General features: G+C 44.7%; 1 protein-coding gene and 1 pseudogene across 1 annotated transcript in view; both read left to right on the forward strand.

Moving 5' to 3' along the window:
- Positions 1–24,930, forward strand: part of ABCA4 (ATP binding cassette subfamily A member 4) — a 131,758-nt gene that overhangs the window by 61,602 nt on the left and 45,226 nt on the right. The window contains exons 15-26 of the mRNA XM_049616790.1: positions 1,332–1,553; positions 3,448–3,652; positions 7,310–7,375; positions 10,035–10,124; positions 12,087–12,261; positions 14,718–14,849; positions 16,014–16,153; positions 16,607–16,744; positions 17,731–17,924; positions 19,259–19,343; positions 22,113–22,318; positions 22,680–22,728. Of these exons, the coding sequence (XP_049472747.1) occupies positions 1,332–1,553; positions 3,448–3,652; positions 7,310–7,375; positions 10,035–10,124; positions 12,087–12,261; positions 14,718–14,849; positions 16,014–16,153; positions 16,607–16,744; positions 17,731–17,924; positions 19,259–19,343; positions 22,113–22,318; positions 22,680–22,728 (1,702 nt within the window). The remainder of the gene's footprint in view (positions 1–1,331; positions 1,554–3,447; positions 3,653–7,309; positions 7,376–10,034; positions 10,125–12,086; positions 12,262–14,717; positions 14,850–16,013; positions 16,154–16,606; positions 16,745–17,730; positions 17,925–19,258; positions 19,344–22,112; positions 22,319–22,679; positions 22,729–24,930) is intronic.
- On the forward strand, positions 12,427–13,382 carry LOC125912394 (60S ribosomal protein L17-like; annotated as a pseudogene).

A 24,930-nucleotide genomic window follows, 5' to 3' on the forward strand; every position in this document is an offset into this window, starting at 1 on the left:
CAGTGAGAGACTACACAGGTCTGGAAGTTTCTAGGACTTTGCTTTGAACTGGGGTAAGAAACTGATTTTATTCTTCTGAAAATACCAGCAACCATCTTAAAGTTCTTCCAGCCATAGCCACATGTTCAGCCATGGACTTGCTTTTCCTGAGTTGTGTGATTAAGGAAAAGGACTGCTCTTTCCAGGTGATGTGGGGAGCTCTTTGACACACAAAATCAGGAGCTCTGAGTCCTAATTTTGACTTTCATTTAGAGTTCCTCAGAGTTTTGTTCTAGTTAGGCGTAGCCCTCTTCCACCCTCCTTTGCCATTTGTTTTATTCTATTTTTTAATCTGTTCCGTTGTGCCTGGCAGGCACAAGAGTGTGAATGAGGGAGAATCGGTAGCAATAGCAGCTAAGTGGCGCATCTGTTCCACTCAGCTTCCACACACTCACACATTGCTCATTGTCTCTCTTTCCTATGAGGAATCTGGTGCTTCAGGGCACCACTACCACTTGATCAGAACCCATTCAAGAGATGAACCTATTTGTGCCTTTATGCTCCCGAGAAAAGAACAAGACAATCTATATGTATTTGGAGTTATGTGCAAAGCGTAAAATTCCTCATAGGAGGTCTATAGTAAAGGAGAACTAAGAAAGCCTAATAAGCGTGAACATCTCAGTTTTTCCTATAATGTGGTTGGGCAACAGCTCACTTACTGAAAATTGCTGATTTGGTCCTGATTTCTACATAGCCATTAGTTAATGTTAAAGATACTGAGTATTTGCCATGGGTTCTATGAAATGTATTTGGATGATATTGTTGGAGGAGGATGATTAATCCACTTCCAAGTGATGTGGATTAATTACTGATATTTTTACCAGTGTGAGTAGTAAATCTGAGAAGACACATGATTGAGTCAGCAGGTTAGGCCCCAAGCAAAACATTACATCTTGTTGGGGGCTCTCCTATCTCCCTTTCTTGTCCCTCATCAACTCAGTGTATCTTGGAGCTCTTGATGTTCTAAGATCTTCCTCCCCTCGACTTCCTCCTCTAGACTTATTTCTCCCTTCCCATCAAAGATTTGCTTACTTAATACATAATAATTACTCATACTGATAGGCAGCCTAATATGTTACCCTCCCAGGGAGAATGACACTCATAGGATTAAAGGAATTCAACACACTGAGTCTCAAATGTGGAAATTTAGGCACGAAAGATGGTGGAGAGACCACTTTGGAGCAGAGGGCTTCTGAAGGCCCAGAATCGCTGCACAGAGGTTGCCCCCTGAGAGGGATGGTGCCGTGGACATGGGTGGAAATTACTGACTCAGATGGCCTCTTTGGTTTCAGCATGGAAGGATCCTGCATTACAGCAATCCATTCATCCTCTTCCTGTTCCTGTTGGCCTTCTCCATTGCTACGATCATGCAGTGCTTCCTGCTCAGCACCTTCTTCTCCAGGGCCAGCCTGGCAGCAGCCTGTAGTGGTGTCATCTACTTCACCCTCTACCTGCCACACATTCTCTGCTTCGCCTGGCAGGACCGAATGACGGCTGATCTGAAGATGGCTGTGGTGAGGGACCTTGGGCTTACTCCTAATATATGATACATTTTCTTTGAGGGGTCTGTAGTGGTCCTGGAAAACAGGCCTGCCCTTTGAGGGGATCCGCTTTGCCTTTTGGCTCAAAGGGAAGTAAGGTTTAAAGACATAGGGGCAAAAGTTGGAGCAGTCTTCACCCTGAGCTACCTAACCGTCCCTCTTTACCAAACCCGCCTGATGAGTCTGCCCTGGGAAGCAATCAAAAACCAGTTCAACTCATTGGTCCCTTTATGTGTCCACAAGAGGAGAAGAATGTGGACCATTTCACTCAGTTTTATTTTCAAATCATGTGAAAAGATGCAGAAGGGAGGGAGCTAGCCCCCTAACTGTTAGTCCCAGAAAGATGTTTCCATTCTTTAAAAACTTTTGTTTTTCTCCGTAAAAACTTGAATCCGGGTAGCTTACAAGGGTCTTCATCATGGTGTACCACTGTGCAGAAAGGGTACAGAAATGAGCCAGTTAAGAGCCAAGCCTTCTTGCCAGTAGAGGATTCTAGAAATTGACTTTTTATTTCTTGAAAGATAGACTTCTTAGTTCACAATTCCTAAACTAACAGTACTGCCTTTTTCTCTATCATTTTCAAATGGGCCATTTCCACCCTCTCATTAACCAGGCTCAAACAGTTTTCATGCTCTTTTGGGTGCACTGTTTTGTCTTTGAGAACTTCCCTCCATAGTTCTCTATGCAGTGGAGTCAAGAAAGGACTACCACCTGCTTCTTATTGAGGAAAGATCCAAGGTGTAAGTTGTCCTAATCAAACTCAAACTTATCTGGCTGTAGAGCTGTCAGGGCATCTGCCTTTTACTTCTCATGTTAAACAAGAAATTAATTGTTGCTATTTATAGTATCCAATTTTCTAAAATCATAATGGGCTAGTAGCAAGAAGTCCTTCTGACTCAGCCTGTGGGCAGAGCTGGGCTCTCTTGATATACTGAGTAGACATCAGTACTTTGAGGCCACCACTAGCTTCATGGGTGTATGGATCCACCAAGAAGCTATAGTTCTGACAGCTGTGTGGACCAGGGCTGAGCTGATATTTTTACAATGGTTTTTGTGAACCTACAGCTGGAGAATCTCTTCCTTCAGTAGACAGACAATTTGAACCCTACCCTGGGTCCTGCAAGCTACAGAGAGGCCTCTGAGCAGAGGAAATGAGAAGAGCCCGTCCCTCTGTATGTGCTTGTGTGCTTTATGCCATACAAGGGACCACCTGTGGGGATTTGACTGTGGACCTTCCTCTTCAGCTTCCTTTTGGACACCACCTATTTAGTTGACTTGTTCTCTCTACAGAGAACCTAAGAAAATGATTGTCCCCAGTCTGGAGATGAGAAAAGGTGACATCAGTGTAATCTGAGGCTTTTCTGGCCTGACAGACCTCAGGAAGTCATGGGACCATCCTTTGCCTGGCCCCTAGACTGCCCTAGGACACCAATGACTTTGTGGACCCTTCTAATGGGATTCACACAGAGAAGCTCAAGTTATTCCCATTGTTCTGTCAAGAACTCTGTGATGTTAAGAAAGAGGTAGGAAGAAGGGGGGAAAGGTAGGAAGGTGAACATGAGGACCTCTGGTCCTTTGGTGTGTTGCGCTTTTGTGGTATTTGTCTTTCCCATGACACAACTGTATTCCATTGAACAGGTGAGAGATGGCCCAGTGAGTATTGGGTAGGGGTCCCCAAGTCCTGAGAGGCATTTTCAGAATTTTCTTCCTGTGGAAAGACTGCCTTAACCCCTCCCTGGGGTATCCTTACACCCGGACACAACCTGGACACTCTTTTGGCCTTCCTTCCTAGCCTGAGGGCATCTGGCTGCTGTTGTGTTGAATAAAAGACCTCTGCTGATCTCCTGTGCCCTCTGCCTCACTGCAGAGCCTGCTGTCTCCTGTGGCATTTGGGTTTGGCACTGAGTACCTGGTACGCTTTGAGGAGCAAGGCCTGGGGCTGCAGTGGGGCAATATCGGGAATAGCCCCATGGAAGGGGATGAATTCAGCTTCCTGATGTCTATGAAGATGATGCTCCTTGATGCTGCTCTGTATGGACTGCTTGCCTGGTACCTCGACCAGGTTTTTCCAGGTAAGTGTCAACCTCTTGAGGGTAAAGGTACTGGTACTGGGTTCTTCAGATTCCCAGCCCTCTCCCATCTTTTCATCTGGTTTAAATCTCATCCTTCCTAAGTTCTTTCAATTTGGACTTTCATAGCCAGCATTTGAAACTTAAACTTAGGTCAAAAATCCATCAGTGAATGTTGGTGGCCCTACTTTAGAAGTAGATCCAGAATCTGATCCCTTGTCACCACCTCTACCACTACCTTACCAGTCCAAGCCTCCTTCTATAGTCATCGCCTACCAGTCTGTTCTCCATGCTGTATTCAGAGATTCTTTCAGAATCTGAGTCAGATAGTGTCAGCCTTCTGTTCAGATCCCTCCAGTGGTTTTTCCTCTTGCCCAGAGTAAAATCCAGTGTCCCAGCCCTGGCCTATAAAGTGCTTCATTATCAGCCTCTAACTGTTTGCCCCATTTCGTGTCCTTCCCTTCTACCTCATGTTCTCTGTTCCAGCCACATCCGCCTCCTCACTGACTATTCTTCAATACACTAAGTACATTTCCTCCTCAGGACCATTGCACCTGCTGTTCTCACTGCCTGGAGCATGTTTCTACATCACCCTCCCTACATACCTGCAGGCTTGCTTCCTCACTTTTGTTCAGTCTTATGTTCAGATGTCACCTCATCACTGGAATCTTTCCAGATTGAAAATATCTAAATATCTATCCCTATATAAATAACATTCCTTTAGTGCTCCTGAATATCCCGCTTTATTTTTGAGACATCACTATCTGCCGTGATGTATCTTTATGTGTTTGTTTCTTGACTCTCTACCCTTAGTAGAATATGGGCCAATGAGAGTGGGCCCACAGTCTGTTTTGTTCAGTGTTTCAGGCTCAGTGCCACAAATAGTACCTGACTTTTGGTGGACATTGAATGAATACCTGATTAATCTGCAGCGTGGAAAAGCAACTCCTGAATCAAAACTGGGTGTTTTCACAGTTTTCTTTTGCTGTGTAGAAATCAGATTTTCCTTCAAATCAGCATTTCCCAGTAGCTAGAGAAGTCCAACCTCCATTTGAGTGGGTTCCAAGTCAACCAACTGCCACCTAATGCTGTGGCAGCCATGACCAGGCTTTCAGTGCTGTGGCCAACAGCAGGCAGGGGGAGTGAGGCTGGGCCCAGTCCCTGGGGAGGGATGAACTCACATCGTCTTGGGGCAGCCGTTGTTGGCAGAAATACATAGGCAGCAACCCTGGAATAGGAGAAGGATTGCTAGGCTGAGCCAGAAGGCCTGGGTTTGGATCCTAGCCGTGTGACTATCTTAGTTTCCTAGGGCTGCCATAACAAAACATCACAAACTGGGTAGCTTAAAACAATTTTTTTTCTTTTTGTCTCACAGTTCTGGAGACTAGAAGTAGAAAATCAAGGTGTTGGCAGGGCCATGCTCCCCCTGAAATCTGCAGGGGAAGGAGCCTCCCCTGCCTCTTCCCCCTTCTGGTGGTTTTTCAACAATCTCTGTCTTCACGTGGCATTCTCCCTCTGTGTGTCTGTCTTCACAGGGCCATCTTCTTATAAGGATACCAGTCATATTGGATTAGGGTTCTATCTAGTCCAATGTGACTTAATCTCAACTAAGCACATTAGCAGTAACTATTTCCAAACAGGGCCAGAGGTTAAGACTCTGGGGTCTTTTTTTTTCTGATACCAAATGTGTCATTTTTTCCCAGCATCAGCTATTTCTCTAATGCAACCAGGTGTCCAACAATACGATTCAATTCTAATAGTAACTACCCAGAATTAGCACAGACCCCACAAACAGATTCAGTCCTACAAGATTGTTCCCACTTCAGATACCAGCAGCAAATACAGTGCCCAAGCTACCATACTTTTGTCCAACTGAACACAAATTCAGGTGTTCTCACAACCAACCCCCCAGTTCAATAATTCACTAGAACAACTCACAGAATTCAGGAAAGTTGTCTATTTACAATTACAGCTTTATAATAAAGAACACAACTCAGGAACAGCCAAACAGGAGAGGTGCTTAAGTGGAGGTACAGGAGGGGTGGTGCATGGAGCCTCCATACCCTCTCCAGGTGCACTACCTTGAGAGCACCTTGATGTGCTCACCAACCCGGAAGCTCCCTGAATCTCCTTCAAAAGTTTCTATAACTCCATCTCCAGCCCCCTTCTCTATCAGGATGGAGGGTACGGCTGAAAGTTTCTATCCTCTTTTCCCAGGCCTGGTCTTTCTGGCGACCAGCCCCCATTCTGAAGCTATCTAGGGCCCCTACCCTGAGTCACCTCATTAGCATAAACACAGATATGGTTGAGAAAGGGGCTTGTTATGAACAACAAAAGACATTCCTATGACTCAGGAAATTCTAAGGGGTTTACAAGCTCTGTGCTGGGAACTGGGGACAAAACCAACTATTTTGTATTCTACCATGGACCTCAATGTATCTTTGGGGGTTGGGAGGGGGTGCAATTCAACCCATAATGGTGACTTTGAGCAATACACTTGACCTGCTTTGCCTCAGCTTCTCTATCTCACTGGGCCACTAGGAGATATAATAATTGAAAATTAGTTGGATTGAAAATGAAATTTGTCCATAATCCAAGGGCTTTATTTTAGCGGAGCTGAAACTTTAATTTGTCCAACAACTATTCACTGAGCAGCACCTATATGTTTGGCTTAACACTAGCATTTGGGCAAAGAGGGGTGGAAAAGACAAACCCAGACCTACGCTTGAAGGGCTGACGTTCTAGTGGTCATGGGACATGGGATAATATTAAATAAACAAAGTATTCTTACAAAATTAACATTTTAAAGGGAGCAAAGCCTGCTAAGAGAAGTGGAGAATTTGGGAGTCTTTTCCTTGAAATCCAGATGGATCCAATAGCATAGGATAGTTTAGATCAGTGGTATTAGAACCAGATTACCCATATTGGAATTCCTATACCTCTGTTTAATTATCTGTGACCTTGGGCAGAAGAATCAAACTCAGTGTGCCTCAGTTTTCTTATTCACAAGAATACCATTGCCTATCTCCTAGAGTTGTTTCCAGGATTAAATTACTTAATGCAGGGGCACCTGGATGGCTCAGTCAGTTAACCTGATTTTGGTTCAGGTCATGACCTCAGGGTTTGTGACTTTGAGCCCCACATCAGGCTTTGAATTGACAGCGCAGAACTTGCTTAAGATTCTCTCTCTCCCTCTCTCTCTCTGCCCCCATCCGCTCTCTCTCTATCTCAAAATAAATAAATAAACTTAAAAAAATATATTTAATGCATGAAAAGTGCTTACAATAATGCCTGACATGGAAAGAGCATCCAATAAATGTTAGTGACTATCATCATTACTATCATCTGGTGATTGTTGAGAAAGGGCATGATTAAATTCTTTAATAAAATGTTTTCTTGGAAAACTAATGTCAACCAAGATCATCAGTCTTAGTGTTGCTGGGTCCACCCAAAAAAGTGACCTTTTGAATTCAAACATGTTGGAAGAAGTAGTCTTTGTGGGAGCCCCTGGGTAGCTGTGTAATGCTTATGAATTATAAATATCTATAGTTCTACTTTGAGATTCAGAGAAATAAATTCCAGATTTTATAGAACTGTGGTAATGCAGGACTCCTTTGGCTTTTTCCCTGTCATTTCAAATGATTTACCTGTCATTTTTAGGGAACTATGGAACCCCACTTCCTTGGTACTTCCTTCTGCAAGAGTCCTATTGGCTTGGTGGTGAAGGTGAGTTGTTTAAAATTTTTTAATAAAAATCTTAATGTTTGAAACTAACTCCTTTGGCTATGTCATGGATACACATAGGCTATAGAGGTGGCTCCTTCTGTCAAGTGTGTGATTCCTGATTAGTTAGCTACCTCCTGAGGGCTCTGCCACTGTGGTGCAGCATCATAGCCTCTAGGAACCCACCTTTGGGAGTTGCTGGGCCAGGGTGAATGGCTGAGCATTGCTAAACCCTTGTGTCCTATACAGCTTGTGCCCAGCGGATTAAATTGCCTAGTAAAAAAAGGCCAAACCACGTTAGGGTGCAAATGACTTTTGCAACTCCTCAATTTAAAGCAGGGAGATCCATAGAATCATGAAGAAACCTTTGTACTGGTTATCTTTTGCCTCCCCTCCTGCTTTTTTATTCCTTTCCAAAATATAAATTAATGCATTCTCCCAAGGTAAAGGTATATCCAGAGGTTGGGGCGAAGCTATGATCTTCAAGACAAACACTCCCAGACTCTTCTCTAATACTCATCTTACTTATGGTTGGGGAAGAGGGGTAAGGGAGTATTTGCCCAGAATGCATCTTAGCTAAAATGTACCTCTCCTACTAAACAGGACAGGAATCCCAGGGAGAGTTCTAGAAGTTCCATAGACTCTTTTGTGAGGTATGAGAAGGCAAGAAATTCCTGCCGTGATTACTGGGGACTTCCTTGGAGCTGGTAGTTTCTGGAAGCAAAAGAAATACTTTCCAATCTCTTCCTCACCTACCTGCACTTTATTTTATACTATTAGGTCCAGGCCAGGATTTATCCTTTAAGCACTAAGATAGATGTTTGTTTTCTGTAGGTGATTAGCCTGGGCCTTTAAAAAAGGCTTGGGTGGTTTATTTTGTTTTGTTTTGTTTTGTTTTGTTTTTATGGTTCAAACAAATAGCACTTCAACAGCCCAGTATTTTTCTGTTATGTTGGTTTGTCTATCTTGTCTATAACTTTTAAATTTCAACCATAATAAAGTTATCCATTGTAAATGGGGTTTTTCAACACAGGAGCATATTCCTGAACATTTCTAATTTCAGTGAATATCAAAACTTGTGGGCATTTTTTCCCTCTACGATTTCAGCAGATAATCTGTCTCTCAAAAAAAAAATTCTTAAGACAAATGTGCTCCTTCAAAAATGAATCACATGTATTTTTGCTAACAGCAGCCAAATATTTTTCACCTGCCTCACAGACTAGACTGAAATAGATTCCTAACTGTCTCTAAAATCAGAAAAGAGCTGAGTTTTCCCACTTAATCCCCTCCTCTCACAGACAAAGAAATGGAGCTCAAGAGGACCAGTGTCTTGTCTAAGTCACTTTTGTCACTTGGGACAAAATCTGGAACTGGGACACACATTTCCTGGCAAGGAACTCACCCGCTGACTAAACTATGTAGAAGATCTCCCCCTGCTATTTTGTTGCATGTTAGTGCAGTAGGATAGCTAGTAAAGTGATCAAAGGAATTGTGGGTAGTCGATTTGAAAATCCCCCAGGAAGCAGAAATAGAAGTGCCAAAGGTGGCAGGTCCCTGGCCACCAGGCCCATTACTTGCTCCTCCACCCACAGCCTGCAGATCGAAGAGGGCGACCAGGAATGACAGAGTCCCTGGTTGGCTGCTGCATTAAAAAAAGCTCGCCCTGCCCACATCTGTGCTCCTGAGACCAGAGCCTTTAGATTCTTGGCGACAGTGGTTTCCTCCTGCCCCTGCTTACCTCTCTGGCTGGCTTGCTCTTCAGCTTGCTTCTCTTCCCCTTCCAGGATGTCCTGATGTCCTTTTAAACCAAATGCTAAATTTACAAAAAAAGAAAAAAGAAAAGAAAAAAGAAAGCCTCTGTGTGTGTTTACACCACCTTCACAGTTTGTTATTGTTGTTGTTTTTAATGTTTATTCATTTTTGAGAGACAGAGACAGTGCAAGCAGGGGAGGGGCAGAGAGAGAGGGAGACACAGAATCTGAAGCAGGCTCTAGCCTCTGAGCTGTCAGCACAGAGTCTGACATGGGACTCGAACCCACGAACCACAAGATCATGACCTGAACCAAAGTCGGACGCTTAACCAACTGAGCCACCCAAGTGCCCCAACGATTTGTATAAGCCTATACCTCAACCAGTCCTAACTCTGGTGTTAGTTCCAAAAGACTTGAATGCCCATAAAAATGCTTAGGTAAATTATTTTTCAATCTGTAATTTAAGCTGGCTACCCATCATATCACCTTGAATGGTCTTCTCTCAAGATTCATCATGACTTTAACATGTTTTTGATTGGAGCAGGAACTACTGTTGGTGAGGTAAAGAAAATTACCCCATTGCAAACTTGGTCCTGGTTTTGTGAATTTTTTTTAATTACAATTTCTGACATTGTGGGCCCCTGCTGGCATGTTAAGAGGATGAGGTGAAACACCTGTTACAAAATACACTCTGGGCTCAGCAAAGATTGACAGTCCAGCCAGCCAGCAATACCAGCCATTTTGAGAACTTTAGGCCCACAGGCCCCTGGGAATGCTGACTTGGCCTTCTGAGGGAACTGTTTTCCAGCTATGGTAGGAAACTCTGCAACTACTTCCTTCTCCCCTCCTTTTCCTGCCTTTACTGATTGTTAGCTCTCACCAGGAATAACAGTGGCTTCTGGTTGGTGCAGGCTGTTCAACCAGAGAAGAAAGGGCCCTGGAAAAGACGGAACCCATAACAGAGGAAATGGAGGATCCGGAACACCCAGAAGGGACCCATGGTAAAAACCTCCATTAGGGGCAGAGAACAGAGGCAAGGGAAAGGCTCAGACTACTATAAAAGGCTAGAGCAAAACCCTTCATGCCTGGTGTGAAGTAAAACCCAGGATACTGACTCTGTGGTGACAAGGGTTAAAACCTGATAGCTCCTCAAAGGCCAAGCTGCACGTGTGTGGGATGAATGGTCCAGCCAGACATTAACGCATATTTCCTAGAGAAAGCAAATCCCAAGTATGTGGTGTGTTTGTGCCCTTGTTAGGCAATTCCCAAGTGAGTTGCACAAATGTGCTGACTTCCGAGGATTTAGCAAGAACAATAACTTGGGTCACTGGGACTTAAAGCGGATATGAGCTATAAGGAAAGACAAAAATAAATGCTTCTGTGCACAGGAGGAAGGAGTCTAGTGGAGCTGACTACACTTCATTCGTAGTTTACAAATCTAGAGGTCCATTCATTCAAACCATCAAAAGCCTTTCCTGACCGTGGAAGTTACCTAACAATTCCTGAGCTGATGAATTAGGTTTGCAACTATTCCCTGGCTTTGCCTTCTTTACCTTCTCTCTTAAACCAGTTCTGTACTTCTCCCCATGTTCTCCATTCCCTAAGCATGTACACTTCTCTGTTATGCTAAAATGCTCTTGCCATCCTCACCTTGGGGTCAGAGAAGCAACATGGCCTCTGGACTTTGCCTGCCACCGTGTGAGAAGGGTCTGGCCTCTGGCCTACCCCAGGTGCTATTTCACAAAGCTGAAGTCAATGATGCACGGCTCATCAGAGAGCTGGTCTGCAGTCAGTAGTGCCTCTGGGAAGGCCCTCCTCCCAGAGTGGAATTCTAAGGCCAAAATTGGGGGGCTGGGGCCTGGCCCACCTTATTTTTAGGAGACACCAGGAGGCACACATAGGAGAAGCATTGGGATGTTGTTTTGTAGGGGAGTAAATGCTCAGAACTACGATGTTAACAAATTAGGGGGTGCTATATAGGGTGAACTAAAGGAGAGAGTGACTGGAGGTTGGGAGAAGTGGACACCACATTAATGAGGGTCTGCACCAGGAGGGTGTCAGAGTGGATGAGTGGAGGGGCAGAGTTGGAGGGGCGGTAATGAAGAAGAGTGGACTATACCCTGGGGCACCTGGTTGGCTCAGTTGGTTAAGCATCTGACTTTGGCTCAGGTCATGATCTCACAGTTTGTGAGTTCAGGCTCTGCATCAGGCTCTGTGCTGACATCTCACAGCCTGGAGCCTGCTTCAGATTCTGTGTCTCCCTCTCTGTCTGCCCCTCCCCAGCTCACACTCTCTGTCAAAAATAAACATAAAAAAAAAAAAGAATGGAGTTTACCCAGTAACTGAGAATCTATGAAGTATGAGGAGCAAAAAAGCTGCTTTATACAAAGTTAATGCAAAGGCCTGAGCCAAGATGACTAAGAGAGGGGCATTACAGGACCAGACGTGGGAGAGTCTGAAGGAAAGTTATGTTTTGGGAGGAAGATAAGGAGCCTGAGCTGCTACCAGAAGCCCATGAGGAAATGTCCCTACAGACTTGGAAATGGCAGCCTGGCCTGAAGATTGAGCTTAGGGACTAACTCTCCAAATAGACAGTGAGTGCGCTCTGGGTTCGAATCTCAGCTCTGCTGTTCATGAACTATGTGACCTTGATTGGATATTTGATGTCTCTGTGTCTTAGGTTTCCCCATCTATAAAAATGGGCATAATAACATCTATGCCCACAGAGCTGTTATAAGGGTAAAATGAGGTAATACATATAAAGTATTTGAAACAATGCCTGGCACATGGTAACTGCTCAATAAGTGTTAGGTACTATTATTACCATTGTTATTCTCTAGTAATCCATACAGAGGCTATAACTAAGGCCATGGGGGAAAAAGACAGTGGCCTGAAGAAAGAACCTTGGGGAATGAATACATTAAGGCATTACACTAATATCATGTTCATTTTTTTCCTCCAAGACTCCTTCTTTGAACGAGAGCTTCCGGGCTTGGTTCCTGGGGTATGTGTGAAAAATCTGGTAAAGATTTTTGAGCCCTACAGCAGGCCAGCCGTGGACCGTCTTAACATTACCTTCTACGAGAACCAGATCACTGCATTGCTTGGTCACAATGGAGCAGGGAAAACCACCACCTTGTAAGTTTTATGGGCAAAGAGCCTGGATTGCCATTCTATCCTGTCATTTCCGGCTCTCTTCTGCCCCATTAGCTACAGTTTACTCTTTCCCATTGAGTATTAGTGACAAAAATATACTATGTATTTGTGTCCCAAGTGCGTATAAAGCACACTGCAATATTTAAAACTCACTCACATACGTTGTTTTATTTGATCCTCACAAGAAGTGGGAGAGGGAGGTAAAGTAAGTTTATTGCCCCTTATGTGTGCTGGGGAAGTGGACATCCAGAGAGTCAAAGTGACTTTCTGGTGTCACCAATTTGCAATGCTTCAGTGAGAGCAAGAGCTAGATCTTATCAATCGTCTCATCTATGACACTGTAAGCCTGTCCTCCCACCCCCAACCTCTCCCGTGTCACTACCATCAATGATGGTGATAAAACTATGACCATCACCACCACATACCCCTGGTCTACAGAGAGTACTACTTATTTTCAAAGAGGATTCCTTTAGCTCTTCCTGTAAGCGGCCTGAGGTGATCTCTGAAAATGGTTCACTATTCACTTGACCTGGAAAACCCCACAAAATCATGCAAATCAAGAGGTTCAAATCTTCATGTTCACTTTAAGAACACAGGTGAAACTGCCCAGGCCATCAAGGGTATGCATATCCGAAAAGCCACCAAGTATCTGAAAGATGTCACTTTGCAGAAGCAATGTGTGCCATTCTGATGCTACAATGGTGGAGTTGGTAGGTGTGCCCAGGCCAAACAGTGGGGCAGGACACAGGGTCCGTGGCCCAAAAAGAAGTGCTGAATTTTTACTGCACATGCTTAAAAATGCAGAGAGTAATACTGAACTTAAGGGTTTAGATGTAGATTCTCTGGTCATTGAGCACATCCAGGTGAACAAAGCCCCCCAAGATACAGCATAGAACTTACAGGGCTCGTGGATGAACTCTCCCTGACACATTGAGATGATCCTCACTGAAAAAGAGCAGTGTTCCTAAACTTTAAGAGGAAGTTCACAGAAGAAAAAGATACCACAGAAGAAACTGAAGAAACAAAAACTTATGGCCCAGGAGTAAATTCTACATAAAATAAATGCAAATAAAAGTAAAAACAGAGAAAAAACAAAACAAAGAGGATTCCTTTTCCTACCTGTAAGGGTTGGTGGTAGTTCTGGAGAAAATAAAAAGGGTGTAGTCTCTAGAGGGGCCTGTGGGGTGACCGGCTGACAATTGAAGGTAAAGTTCAGGAAGATGCAAGCTCTGCATAGAAAAGTCAAGAAGTTCCCTTCACTTTTCTAAGGGACCAGAGCACCATCTGCTGAGAAGGAGACCATGGCTAGCTAAGGTTTCCCAAGGAGCGTCAGAGGCGGCCCTCGCAGGGGGCAGGGAAGCCACGTGACACACAGTCTTCAAGTCCTTTGACCTCTTACAGAGCCCCAGGAAGGAACAATGTAGTGTACACCCTACATTGGAATGTTCTCTGAGGGCGGTTCAGGGTGAATGGAATGTGGGGCTGATGCCATTATATTTGGTTCTGTTTCCCTCTAGTGGTTGATCAACAGAGATTTCAGCTTGTAAGTACAGGTCCAGATAACCTGAGATTGTATCTGAACTCAGGGACAGAGCTGGACCAGGCAGCCCTAAATCCAAGTGATTTTTCTCCTTGTTAACTAATACGGGCAGAGAGCCCAGAGCGCCATCCAAGACCCCAAGGGTTCTCAAAGGCAAACACATGACTGCATCAACTACTGAAATGCAACTTCCCCCGGGGGTTGAAGCACAATGTTTAATAAAAATAGTAATAATACTTTCGAGTTTTGCTTTACGCTGGCATAGTTCTAAGTGTTTACAAGTATTAGCTCATTTAATCTTCATAACAAACCCATGAGGCAGGCATCATTATTTCTCATTTTACCAAAAAAGGGCCAATGTTGATATTGGGCTTCTTGTTTTGAATCCATAAATAGTATTGTTGGTGGTAATTCCCCTGTCTTCCTTCAATCATTCAATCAGCAAATACATATTGAATGCCTGGGCTCTCATTAAGACCCTGCCCTATGCTTTTGTGATAACAATATGAGGCACAGCATTGATCACACGCTGCACACTTTAATTAAGCCTCCACATCACCAGGAGCGGTGATGGCTGAGCTGGGGAGGGATCTTTAGCTGTAAGTGAAGGTTCTGCAGCTGGGAACTCCAGGAACCTATCAGTGCCTGCCTGGGGCACTAGGAAATAAGTAGAAGCAAAGACGACAGATGTGGATCCTCAGTAGGGCTGGATGTACACACTGGTTCTAAAGCCTGTATGGGAAACTGTTGGTCCCCACAGCTAATAATGGTTTGGGTTCAATTGAGAGCCAGTGCAGGAATCACTGTGAGAGTCATCACTGACCCTAGAGTGGGGGGCTGCCATCCCAAAGCAGTCCTAATGGCCATCTTTTCTGCCACTGACTCCTGTATTTGGCAGGTCCATCCTGACGGGTCTGTTGCCACCAACATCAGGGACTGTGCTCATTGGGGGAAAGGACATTGAAACCAGCCTGGATGCAGTCCGACAGAGTCTTGGCATGTGTCCACAGCACAACATCCTGTTCCACCAGTAAGTAGAACAGGAATTGAGATCGTCCCCTTGCCTTGCTCTCCCCTGCCCCCCAACACACATGTTCTCTAGAGCTGAGCTCAAGGATGCCTGTTCTGGGGGCAGCAGGCAGTGTGTTCTTGTTTGGTTTCCCCATGTTCAAGGTCCTTTGTCCTGCTTGCTATAAGAGGTATCCCTCAGAAAGTCAGGCTATGCCTCTGGCATTGGGAGCTGAGGTCTACCCCCTAAGAAAAGTACTTCCCCCTGCTCTCTGAGAGAGTGGTCCATCCTGGGGCCCCTTGTTCAGTTCTGAAATATTCCCTCTCAGGGACCAAGAGAGGAGACCATTGTTCCTGTTTCTCTCTTAAGCCAGGCACTAAAAACTGACTTTTCAGGAGGCTTTTCACTTGCTTTCCCCCGAAACTTTTATTTATTATTTTAAAAGCTATATTGTGTTTAGAGAAAGGAAGGAAAGAAATATAAATGGAATGGGGCACCTGGGTGGCTCAGTCAGTTAAGCATCTGACTTCAGCTCAGGTCATGATCTCACAGCTTGTGGGTTTGAACCCCACGTTGGGCTCTGTGCTGACAGCTCAGAGCCTGGAGCCTGCCTCAGATTCTCTTTCCCTCTCTTCTTTGCACCTTCCCCGCTTGTGCTCTGTCTCTGTCTCTCTCAAAAATAAACAAACATTTTAAAAAAGTTAAAAACAAAAAAGAAGAAAATGGAAGTCACCTGTAATTTCACCATCCATAACACCTTGGTGTATGATTTTTCAGAACTTCTCCTATGCAGGCGTGTGTGTGTGTGTGTGTGTGTGTGTGTGTGTGTTTTAATTATAAAGGAGGGTAAAACTTTGCATACAATTTTGTAACCTGCCATTTTTTAATGCAGTTAGGGTTTTTTTTCACTCAGGATGTCATGAACATCTTTTCATGTCATTATATATTCATCTATAAAATAATTTTTTGTTTATATACTACACTATTATATAAATGTACCATCCTTTCTTATTAGATACTTAGCATGGTCTGTTTTTTGTTTTGTTTTTTTGTGTTATAAACAGCACCACAGTGATCATCTTGATTGCTAAAACTTTGTGCTCACCCTTAATTCTTTCTATAAGGTGAATCATTAGAGGTAGAATTGCTGAGCCCATTGCCTTTCTCATTGCCCTGTCCCCATAGCCTCACAGTGGCTGAACACATCCTGTTCTACTCCCAGCTGAAAGGGAAGTCCTGGGAGGAGGCCCAGCTGGAGATGGAAGCCATGTTGGAGGACACAGGCCTCCACCACAAGAGGAATGAAGAAGCTCAGGATCTGTCAGGTGCTCGGTATTGGAAAAAGACAGGACTACAGATGGCAAATGAATTGTCTTCCAGGACACAGGGCCCTGAGAGGGGGAGGCTTATTACAGACCTCGTAAGAGGTGGAACACTTCTATAACGTTATTCTGTGCACCTAAGAGCACCCCACCTCTGGATCATTTCCCACATGGAACCCTATGTTAGAGCAGCCTGAGCTGTATTGATTCTGGTGTTTATGTGTTTGGACTAAAATGTGAGAACAACCTTCAGATGGTCTTATCCATTTCTGCATTTCTTGCCTTTTCTGCATTTAAAGCAGACCCCACTAGGTTTGAACACTATATAAACATCTAAGGAGGCAGCGTCAAGCTGCTGCTGGTCTTAAGGTAACCCCCCTTATACCACAGCCCTGGGCCTTTCTCTTCCAATCCTCCACAGCTCTCATGAACCTGTTGCCTTATGCTTACCTCTAGGTGGCATGCAGAGGAAGCTGTCTGTTGCCATTGCCTTCGTGGGAGGTGCCAAGGTGGTTATTCTGGATGAGCCTACCTCTGGGGTGGACCCCTATTCGAGACGCTCAATTTGGGACCTGCTTCTGAAGTATCGCTCAGGTAATAGCCACTGCTCGGTGCCCTTTCTTCTCACTGAAGCTCTATCTGTGATCTCCACTCTCATTCCTGGTGCTCTGTAACTGAGTATAGTTAACAGCCATAACTACACTCTGATGGGACTTCAGCAGTCACTCGAGTAAATCTAAGTTCCCGTGGAAGCCTCCTGAAGTTTTTACACAAATGTAAACAGGAATCACTGATGGAGCAGACTACTTCCCAAAATATTCTAAAAGGTTCTCTCAACCTGCGGCCCTTCTGTCTGGAACAATGTGTGCAGCTCTATGCGAAATTCCTCCTTGACTAAGAAAACCCAGGTCACATGCAGACATCCCAAGGAACTCCATAACTGTCAGATGGTCACTCAAGACCAGGTGTGAGGGTGACACGCAGGTGTCCAGTGCTCCAGAGGACTACTGCAGATAGCAGGGCAGTGTCTCAAAATGGGACCTTCTTTCCTCTATCCCAGCACTTTCCAACCAGAGGGTGCAGATCCAGAAAGACAGCAGGCAGAGCTCAGAGTGCCCATGAACAAGACGGCATGGGTGAATCCCGTGGTCAGTTTGCCATCCTGGAATCCTCATTACTGTTTTCTTTTAGTGACATCTTCTGTTGGTTTCAAAGGGTGTGTGTGTTCTTTGCAAAGATTATAAGTGCAATGCTTAATGCTCCAGAGAATATGCATATGGAACTTAATAGATGCCAATTACTATAATAAATATGTCCCATACATGGTGATTTATTTGAATCAGGTCCAATGCCAGATGAAGAGATACTGTGTGTGACAGTGTTTTACAACATGCAAGATACTGTCAAATGTTAATTGTTGTCACTATTATTCCAGTTTTCTGGACTTTGCCACAGAATACCTGTTTTTATTTATCAACTTCAAATTTTTATGCCCATGTAAAAGGGAGGTTACTCTACATCCTCTCCCATCCAGCCTTGCCCAGGCCTGCCTGTGATCCCCCTTACCTCTGCCCTTGCAGGCAGAACCATCATCATGTCCACTCATCACATGGATGAGGCTGACCTCCTCGGGGACCGCATCGCCATCATTTCCCAGGGAAGGCTCTATTGCTCAGGCACCCCACTCTTCCTGAAGAACTGCTTTGGCACAGGCTTCTACTTAACTTTGGTGCGCAAGATGAAAAACATCCAGAGCCAAAGAACAGGCTATGAGGTATGTGTCTGCCCAGGGAAAGAGTCCGTTTTGGGTGAACAGAAATGTACAGTGTGGTGCTGCCATTCCAGACCTCTCTACCCAAATTGGGCTCTCGTTGTCGCAATCAACCTCTTTGTTTCTGAGACTGTTTGCAGATTTTGATAAATGGACATTTCGAACCCTCCTACAGAGATGCTTTACCCTAAATGAAACAAGTAGTTTTAAACCTGAGATTATTGTAGTCCAGAATCCTAAACTACACACACGGTGTGCTGCAATGTAGAAGTGTCTCAGTCTATAAAGTTACACAGTTTTAAGGAGAGTGGTTATTTAAGCTTCCTGTTTTTCATTCTAACATTTATGTTCCCTAATTATTTTTTTTTAATTTTTTTTTAATGTTTATTTATTTTTGAGACAGAGAGAGATAGAGCATGAGCAGAGGAGGGGTAGAGAGAGAGTGAGACACAGAATCCCAAGCAGGCTCCAGGCTCTGAGCTGTCAGCACAGAGCCTGACGTGGAGCCTGACTTGGGGCCTGAACTCACGGACTGTGAGATCATGACCTGAGCCAAAGTCGGATGCCCAACCGATTGAGCCATCCAGGTGCCCCTTATGTTCCCTAATTAAACCCAAAGTCCACTAGTAAATGAAAGCCAAGAAAAGGCTTTCTTGGGGACTATACCCTAAAAATGGTGAAGCCAAACAATACCAATTAGCAGAGACCCCCTCAACATGTCAGGAGACGAAGTTCAGGTCTGGGTAGCAAGGTGGACAACCAGTGTCATCCTGGGTAAATTCCTTAATTCTTCATCATCGTTGGTTTCCTTGCATGCAGAAAATGAAACTGGTTATCTCTGCTTCTGCTTATCAGGGATGTGGTGAAGATAAATCAGGTAAAGCATTATGAATGTGCTGTGGACTCCTTGAGAATAGACACTGTTCACATTTCAGTTGTCCCAGTTATTATTTTGCAGCATTACCTATGCCTCTGGCCACTGTGGCGTAAGTGTTCCTGCCTCTAGGCTTTCTAGGTGGATTTCCACAGCCCAGTGTGCATCCATGGGGAAGGAGGAGCACAATGTCTCACACAGGCAGACCCACAGCTGTCATATTATAATGGCAAGCCAAAGGCATCCTTTGAGGTTCTACTACTCTCTGCCTGACTCACACACTGGCCAGGATAAAATCAAATAACCACACCCTCAGAATGCTCACATGAAGCAATACATTCAAATGGTGACAGAAAATCTGTTGACCACTTTTGGTGGCCAGAAACAAATGAAGCTTGGTGGTGATAGCAGTCAGCATCAGGGAGATGTTGTCATTCAAGTGACTGAATCTTGTCTGTTTCAGGGGACCTGCAGCTGTGCATCTCAGGGTTTCTCTACCAGGTGTCCAGCCCACATAGACGAGATAAGTCCGGAACAAGACTTAGATGGTAAGGAGTGGGGCAGGCTGTATCTTGGTTCTTGTCTGGTGATCATCTCTCGGTGTTGTGGGGTGTGTCCTGTTGTCATAGGCTTTAATGGGGGCAAAGAGAACACTCTGTGTACTTCTCAAGCCCGTGCTCATGCAGTTGCTCATCTTTTTCTTTGGCCTTCCTTCTCCTCCATTCCCAGAGGAATTTGAAAAGTCCTGGGCCTAAGGGCCTCTTCTCTTAAATGAGGAATACAGTCTATGTTCACTCCTTGCCCTGCCCACTCCCCTCCTGGGTCCTTCTGCCTTGGCTGCAGGTGGCATTAGTGTCTGAGAAGGGCTTCTCTAGGTGCCAGGTGGGCCCTTCTGGTGAAGCCATGGTGACATACAGTCTCATAGTGAACTATTCCAGAGAGATTGCATGGACTGGATGCCGAGTTACACATCCCTGTTACACTCCTGACCTTCCCCTCAGCGTCCCAACTTCCTAGTAGTTTTCCCTTGAGTTAGGGTGCATTAAAACTCCTCAGGAGCACCTCCACCTCCAGGGAGAGGCAGAAGAGAGGCTCTCACCATAGGCACTCACCTCACAGGATCTAACCTCGGGGACCCCAAGCGTTTGCCAACATCTCTCACTGTTCTCCATGAAGGCCCACTTCCATCCATCTTCTGGGGTATCTTTGCAAATGGAATACCACATACCCCATATCCCTCAGAGGGGGCAAAATTCAACCCGTGTACTGACTCAGGTTGATGATAGGTGGGGTTAGGGGAATCTGCTTATCAAAAAAAAAACAAAAAAAAAAAAACAAGTTTTCTTTTTTAATTTTTTTTCTAAGTCTGAGGAATTTACTGATTAAAATCTGATAAAACAAGAAAACTGGACACTATTTATATTCTGTGCTTGAAAGTTGAGGGAAAATGTCAAGGTTTGCCTCACGTTTCCTCTCTCGCCCAGTCTGCACTGACAGAACCTGCAGTGAACATGAACACATCCTTTCAGGATGACAGCTTTATGTCTTTCCCTAGCCTGCCTTGCTGTGGGTCTCTCCCTGCTTTCTGAAGGTTCCTCCCAGGAGGAATCTTGGTCAAGACACTGATAGTTTTTAACAAACCAATGCAGTGGTGCACCACAATCAAGTTGGAAACAGGGACTCCTGGCTGGAGTAATTTTTTTTTATATTCCTTTATTTCTAAATAAATGTTTATTTTCTTTGACTAGAAGAGGGATGCTGTGAATGGTAGGAAGCGCAGTAAGTTGTTATGTCCCAAGTAAGCGGAGGAATATCATTCTATTCCCTAGTTAGCTCCTTGAAGGAGGACCCACAACTGAGCACCACACACTCACTGACCTCTCTCTGCCAGGCGCTGTGAGCCCTGCTGCCCTCCAGGACTACCTCTGGAAGGCTGACACACATGACTAAGACACAATTCCTGGGAATCCAGCAGCTTCAGGCTTGATTTCCTTCCTCAGAGAACAATGAACATGACCCCTGGAGAGCTGTTAGGGCAAAGCTGCTTCCTCACGCAGGGAGCCCTCCAGCCCCTGTGTGAAGTCATCCCAGAGCTAAAGACAATTGAGTCCACTTTACAAACTTGACATAAATCAAGCCTTCCACTCCAGGTAGCCAGAAGGACATGGGTTTGAAGCCATGTAATCCCTCCACGTGGGTAATTTTTAGAACAAAGAAAGCAAAGAACCCACTGGGTGACCCTCACTGAGAGGATTGTCTTCAGAAGTGCATGAGAGCTGGGTTCTGAGTCCCTACAATCCCTCTCCCTTTGACCTCCCTCTCAAGATAATAGGGAACCACTTTTCATATATATGCTTTAAAATTTTAAATTAGATTCTAGATGTTAAAGTAATACATGCTTATGCATAAAATTCAATTCCGACTGTACGAGGGTGTCAGGGAAATACTTGTCACTGGACACTTCCTCATGCCCTATGTTGTGCATGCCACACTCCCTCCCCTCAGCCCCAGTCTGACTCCACAGCTTCTCAATCCCCTTCTGCATTTCCTGAGATCAGGGTGTTATAGTTTGTTTGTTTGTTCATTTGAGGAGGCAGGTACAGTCCCAAAGGAAATGGCACATTTCTTCAAAAAGTTAGACCAGGCATGGCTGTGTGATTTGGGAAGGAGAGTTCTCACCCAGCTTGGTCATCAGTTCCAGGTGTACGTCTTACACAAGTCACCTGTAGCTTGGGCCAGACCAGGAAAGTGAAAGCAGCTTTGACTTAACCTTCAGGCTCGTGATGAATAAGAATGAATAATAACAATGATAAAAGCTTTCTTACTAGACATGATGTTCATGATAACAATAGCAGCTAATGCTTACCTAGGCACCAGGTACATCATTCTAAGTGTTTTATGTATATGAACTCATCCAGTCCTCATAAATAACAGTAAAGTGCCTGGCTGCCATTATTTTCCCCTTTGCACAGATGAAAAAACTAGGGTATGACCTGCTTCCTGTTACATAGCTTGTAAGGGACAGACCATTTGATTGAAAAAAGGAGAAAACTGGGAGGGGGGTGTTACATGACCTCCCCAAGTTTGTCCAGCTAGTTAGTGGGGAGTGCTTTTGCTTACATCTTCCTCTCCTCAGTGCCCTTCACTGGGCCAACTGGGCTAAAACCGGATGGGCTGGAGCATCAGTCCTCTGCGAGGGTTGTGACTGAGGAATGAAATGCCCCTTGCCCAGATGGGAAGAAAGGGGATGTAAGGAAGTTCACAGTCTCCCAGGTTCTGGTAAACAGAGTTGCTAGCAGTCTCTTTTTGTGTCCTAGGGGATGTGAATGAACTGATGGATATGGTACAGCACCATGTTCCAGAGGCAAAGCTGGTGGAATGCATCGGTCAAGAACTTATCTTCCTTCTTCCAAATAAGAATTTCAAGCAGAGAGCATACGCCAGCCTTTTCAGAGAGCTCGAGGAAACACTGGCCGAACTGGGGCTCAGCAGTTTTGGAATTTCTGACACTCCCCTGGAAGAGGTAAGGCAGAGATTCTAGCTGGTTCCTGTCAGGTAGCAGAAAAGGTGGCTCTTTGCAAATGTCTAACACTAGGGGAAGTTTTATATAAGGCAGAAAGCCATAATTGCCCACCCAAGCGTAGTAACCATCTTCACTTTTGGCTCACTTCCTCATACCTTTGTCCATACAGAAACGTGTTTTACGTAGTTGTGGTCACTGTGTGCATACACTTTTATATTTATAGAAGACTGTGTTCTTAGATAAATCGTAATGTATTTTCCCTCCATTAGGAAGCAGTACCCAACAAAACTGAGCTTGGGTCAGACTTTTTTCTGAGAATGGAATGCCTAAACCACATGTTCTCTTTTTTCCTTCTTGACAGATTTTTCTGAAGGTCACGGAAGATTCTGATTCAGGACTCTTGTTTGCTGGTACGGTTCCAGAGTGTGTAGCTTGTTCCCTCCCCACACTCCCCAAGCTCTATATTGAAAATCTAAGGAAAAACTCATGAAACAACAAAGCAGGCAAATACTCCTCCACGGTATTTATCTGACCTGTCAAACAATGCATGTTTTGCATTCTTGGCTCCTTTAAATGACAAAGGAATGACAAACGGAATTACATCTGGGTGGAAGGACTCTAGATGAATCAGGATCCTTAAGGAGTTCAGCCTGGGAGCTTCACCACCCCCAAGCTTCTCATCCCACTTTCTGGTCTCCTGTACCTGCCACATCACCATCCTCATCTGCTCCTCTTATCTCCACCAGGCCTCTGATTCACCCCTGTCTGCATGAGTGACAGCCCACAGAGTCCCTAGAGATAATGGCGACAGTATGCCATCTGGGATCTTCTGTCTTTTTTGAGACAGATAAAATTATTCTGAGCCTTCATTTAGTGCCCTCTGGAACTTTGAAACTGTGGGGACCATAATTTCTGTGAATTCAGGGGTCTGTCTTCTACATGTGTGAGCCTGGACACCAACTAGCTCCTCCTGTGATTTCTAAACCCCAGAGCCACCCAAAGCGTTCATGAGTGCACTTGACTGTGGAGGGTGGAGGACAGAGAAATGGACATGTAGGAGGGATTACATGCCACAGCACAGGCCGCTCTTGATAGAACAATAGGGGTCCGTCCACACTGATAAAATCCTTGATCTGGCTCCTCTCTCTCCATTCTGTTTTCTTCTCTCGCACTCACAGGCAAAGCTGAATGGCCATTCTCCTTTGCTGCCTTGGGCTCCTGTGGTTGGTTATCTCTTTCTACCCAGTGTAACATATCACAGTATTTTCCTGGGCAAAGACCATTTCCTCCCTGTAAAGTTTCTGATGCCAACTGTTAAGATAATGTGGTTTTCATCTTGCTTCATAAGTGGTCCCAGAAATCTGTTTATCAGTTATGCCTAGAACTACCAGTGGGCAAATATGCCAACCCAAATGTGCTCCCTGACCCAGGTAGCTCATGTGGCAGCTAGAAGAGGTGGGCATCCTGGCAGAGTGGGGAGGGAAGGCAGTCCTCTGGAGAGAGTGGTAGCAGCTCACCACAGGGCCCAGCTTTTCTTTCCAGCTTTGCAGACACAGAAATTGAATTCTCTCCCAGGTCACTAAGGCAAAGACTTACGTTAACCAAGACCAGAATGAAAATAAGCGAATTTATATCAGAAACTATGATGGAATCAAGAGTTGGGGCCTTTTATCTGCACAGAATACTCCTTAATAATTAGGTCTTCTCAGGAGAATATCAGAAGACTGGTCAACCTGAGCATAGAATAGGATGTTCCAATGAGACATGCAGGGGTAGAGGTTAAGAGTATAGCTTTTAGAATAGGGCAGATGTGCATAATTTGCTAATTGAGTGGCTTTGGGTAAATACTCAGCCTCTTTGTACCTCAGTTTCCTTATCTGCAAAATGGGATTAATAACAGTATCCACCTGTTAGGATTGTTGAGAGAATTAAATGAGTTAATACACGCCAAGTTTTAACACAATGTGTGATTTCTGATTAAGATTTAGCAACCATTATCTCAACGTTTACAAATCTTTTACTTAGGGGCGCCAGGGTGGCTCAGTCGGTTAAGCATCCGACTTTGGCTCAGGTCATGATCTCACAGTTTGTGAGTTTGAGCCCGCGTCAGGCTCTGTGCTGACAGCTTAGAGCCTGGAGCCTGCTTCGAATTCTGTGTCTCCCTCTCTCTCTGCTCCTCCCCCACTCATGCTCTGTCTCTCTCTCTTCTTCAAAAATAAATAAAAACATTAAGAAATTAAAAAAAATAAATCATCTTTTACCTCAAACTAGTTTAGCCATTTATACTTCAGGGAGCACTTAACATCCATTGTTTCGATTGTCATAATCTTGTGAGGATGCCAAGGCACGGATTAGCCCCACTTGGGGGAAACTGAGCTCACACAGATTGGATGACTTACTTTAAAGTCACACGGGCTTCTGAGTCTTACCCCTGGTTTTAGCTCTCAGATCTAGGAACCTCAATTCTATACTCTCACTGCCTCCCATTTTTCAGATGGCTAAATACATTGTTTTTAATTGGCTCAGTTTTAGAGGATGATGTTTTCTGATCATGTTTCCAAAGTCTGAAGGAACTTGTAGCTGTCCATTGGGTCACAAGTTGCATGGTACCA

This window comes from Panthera uncia (assembly GCF_023721935.1).
Source record: "Panthera uncia isolate 11264 chromosome C1 unlocalized genomic scaffold, Puncia_PCG_1.0 HiC_scaffold_4, whole genome shotgun sequence".
In the NCBI taxonomy this organism is placed as follows: domain Eukaryota; kingdom Metazoa; phylum Chordata; class Mammalia; order Carnivora; family Felidae; genus Panthera; species Panthera uncia.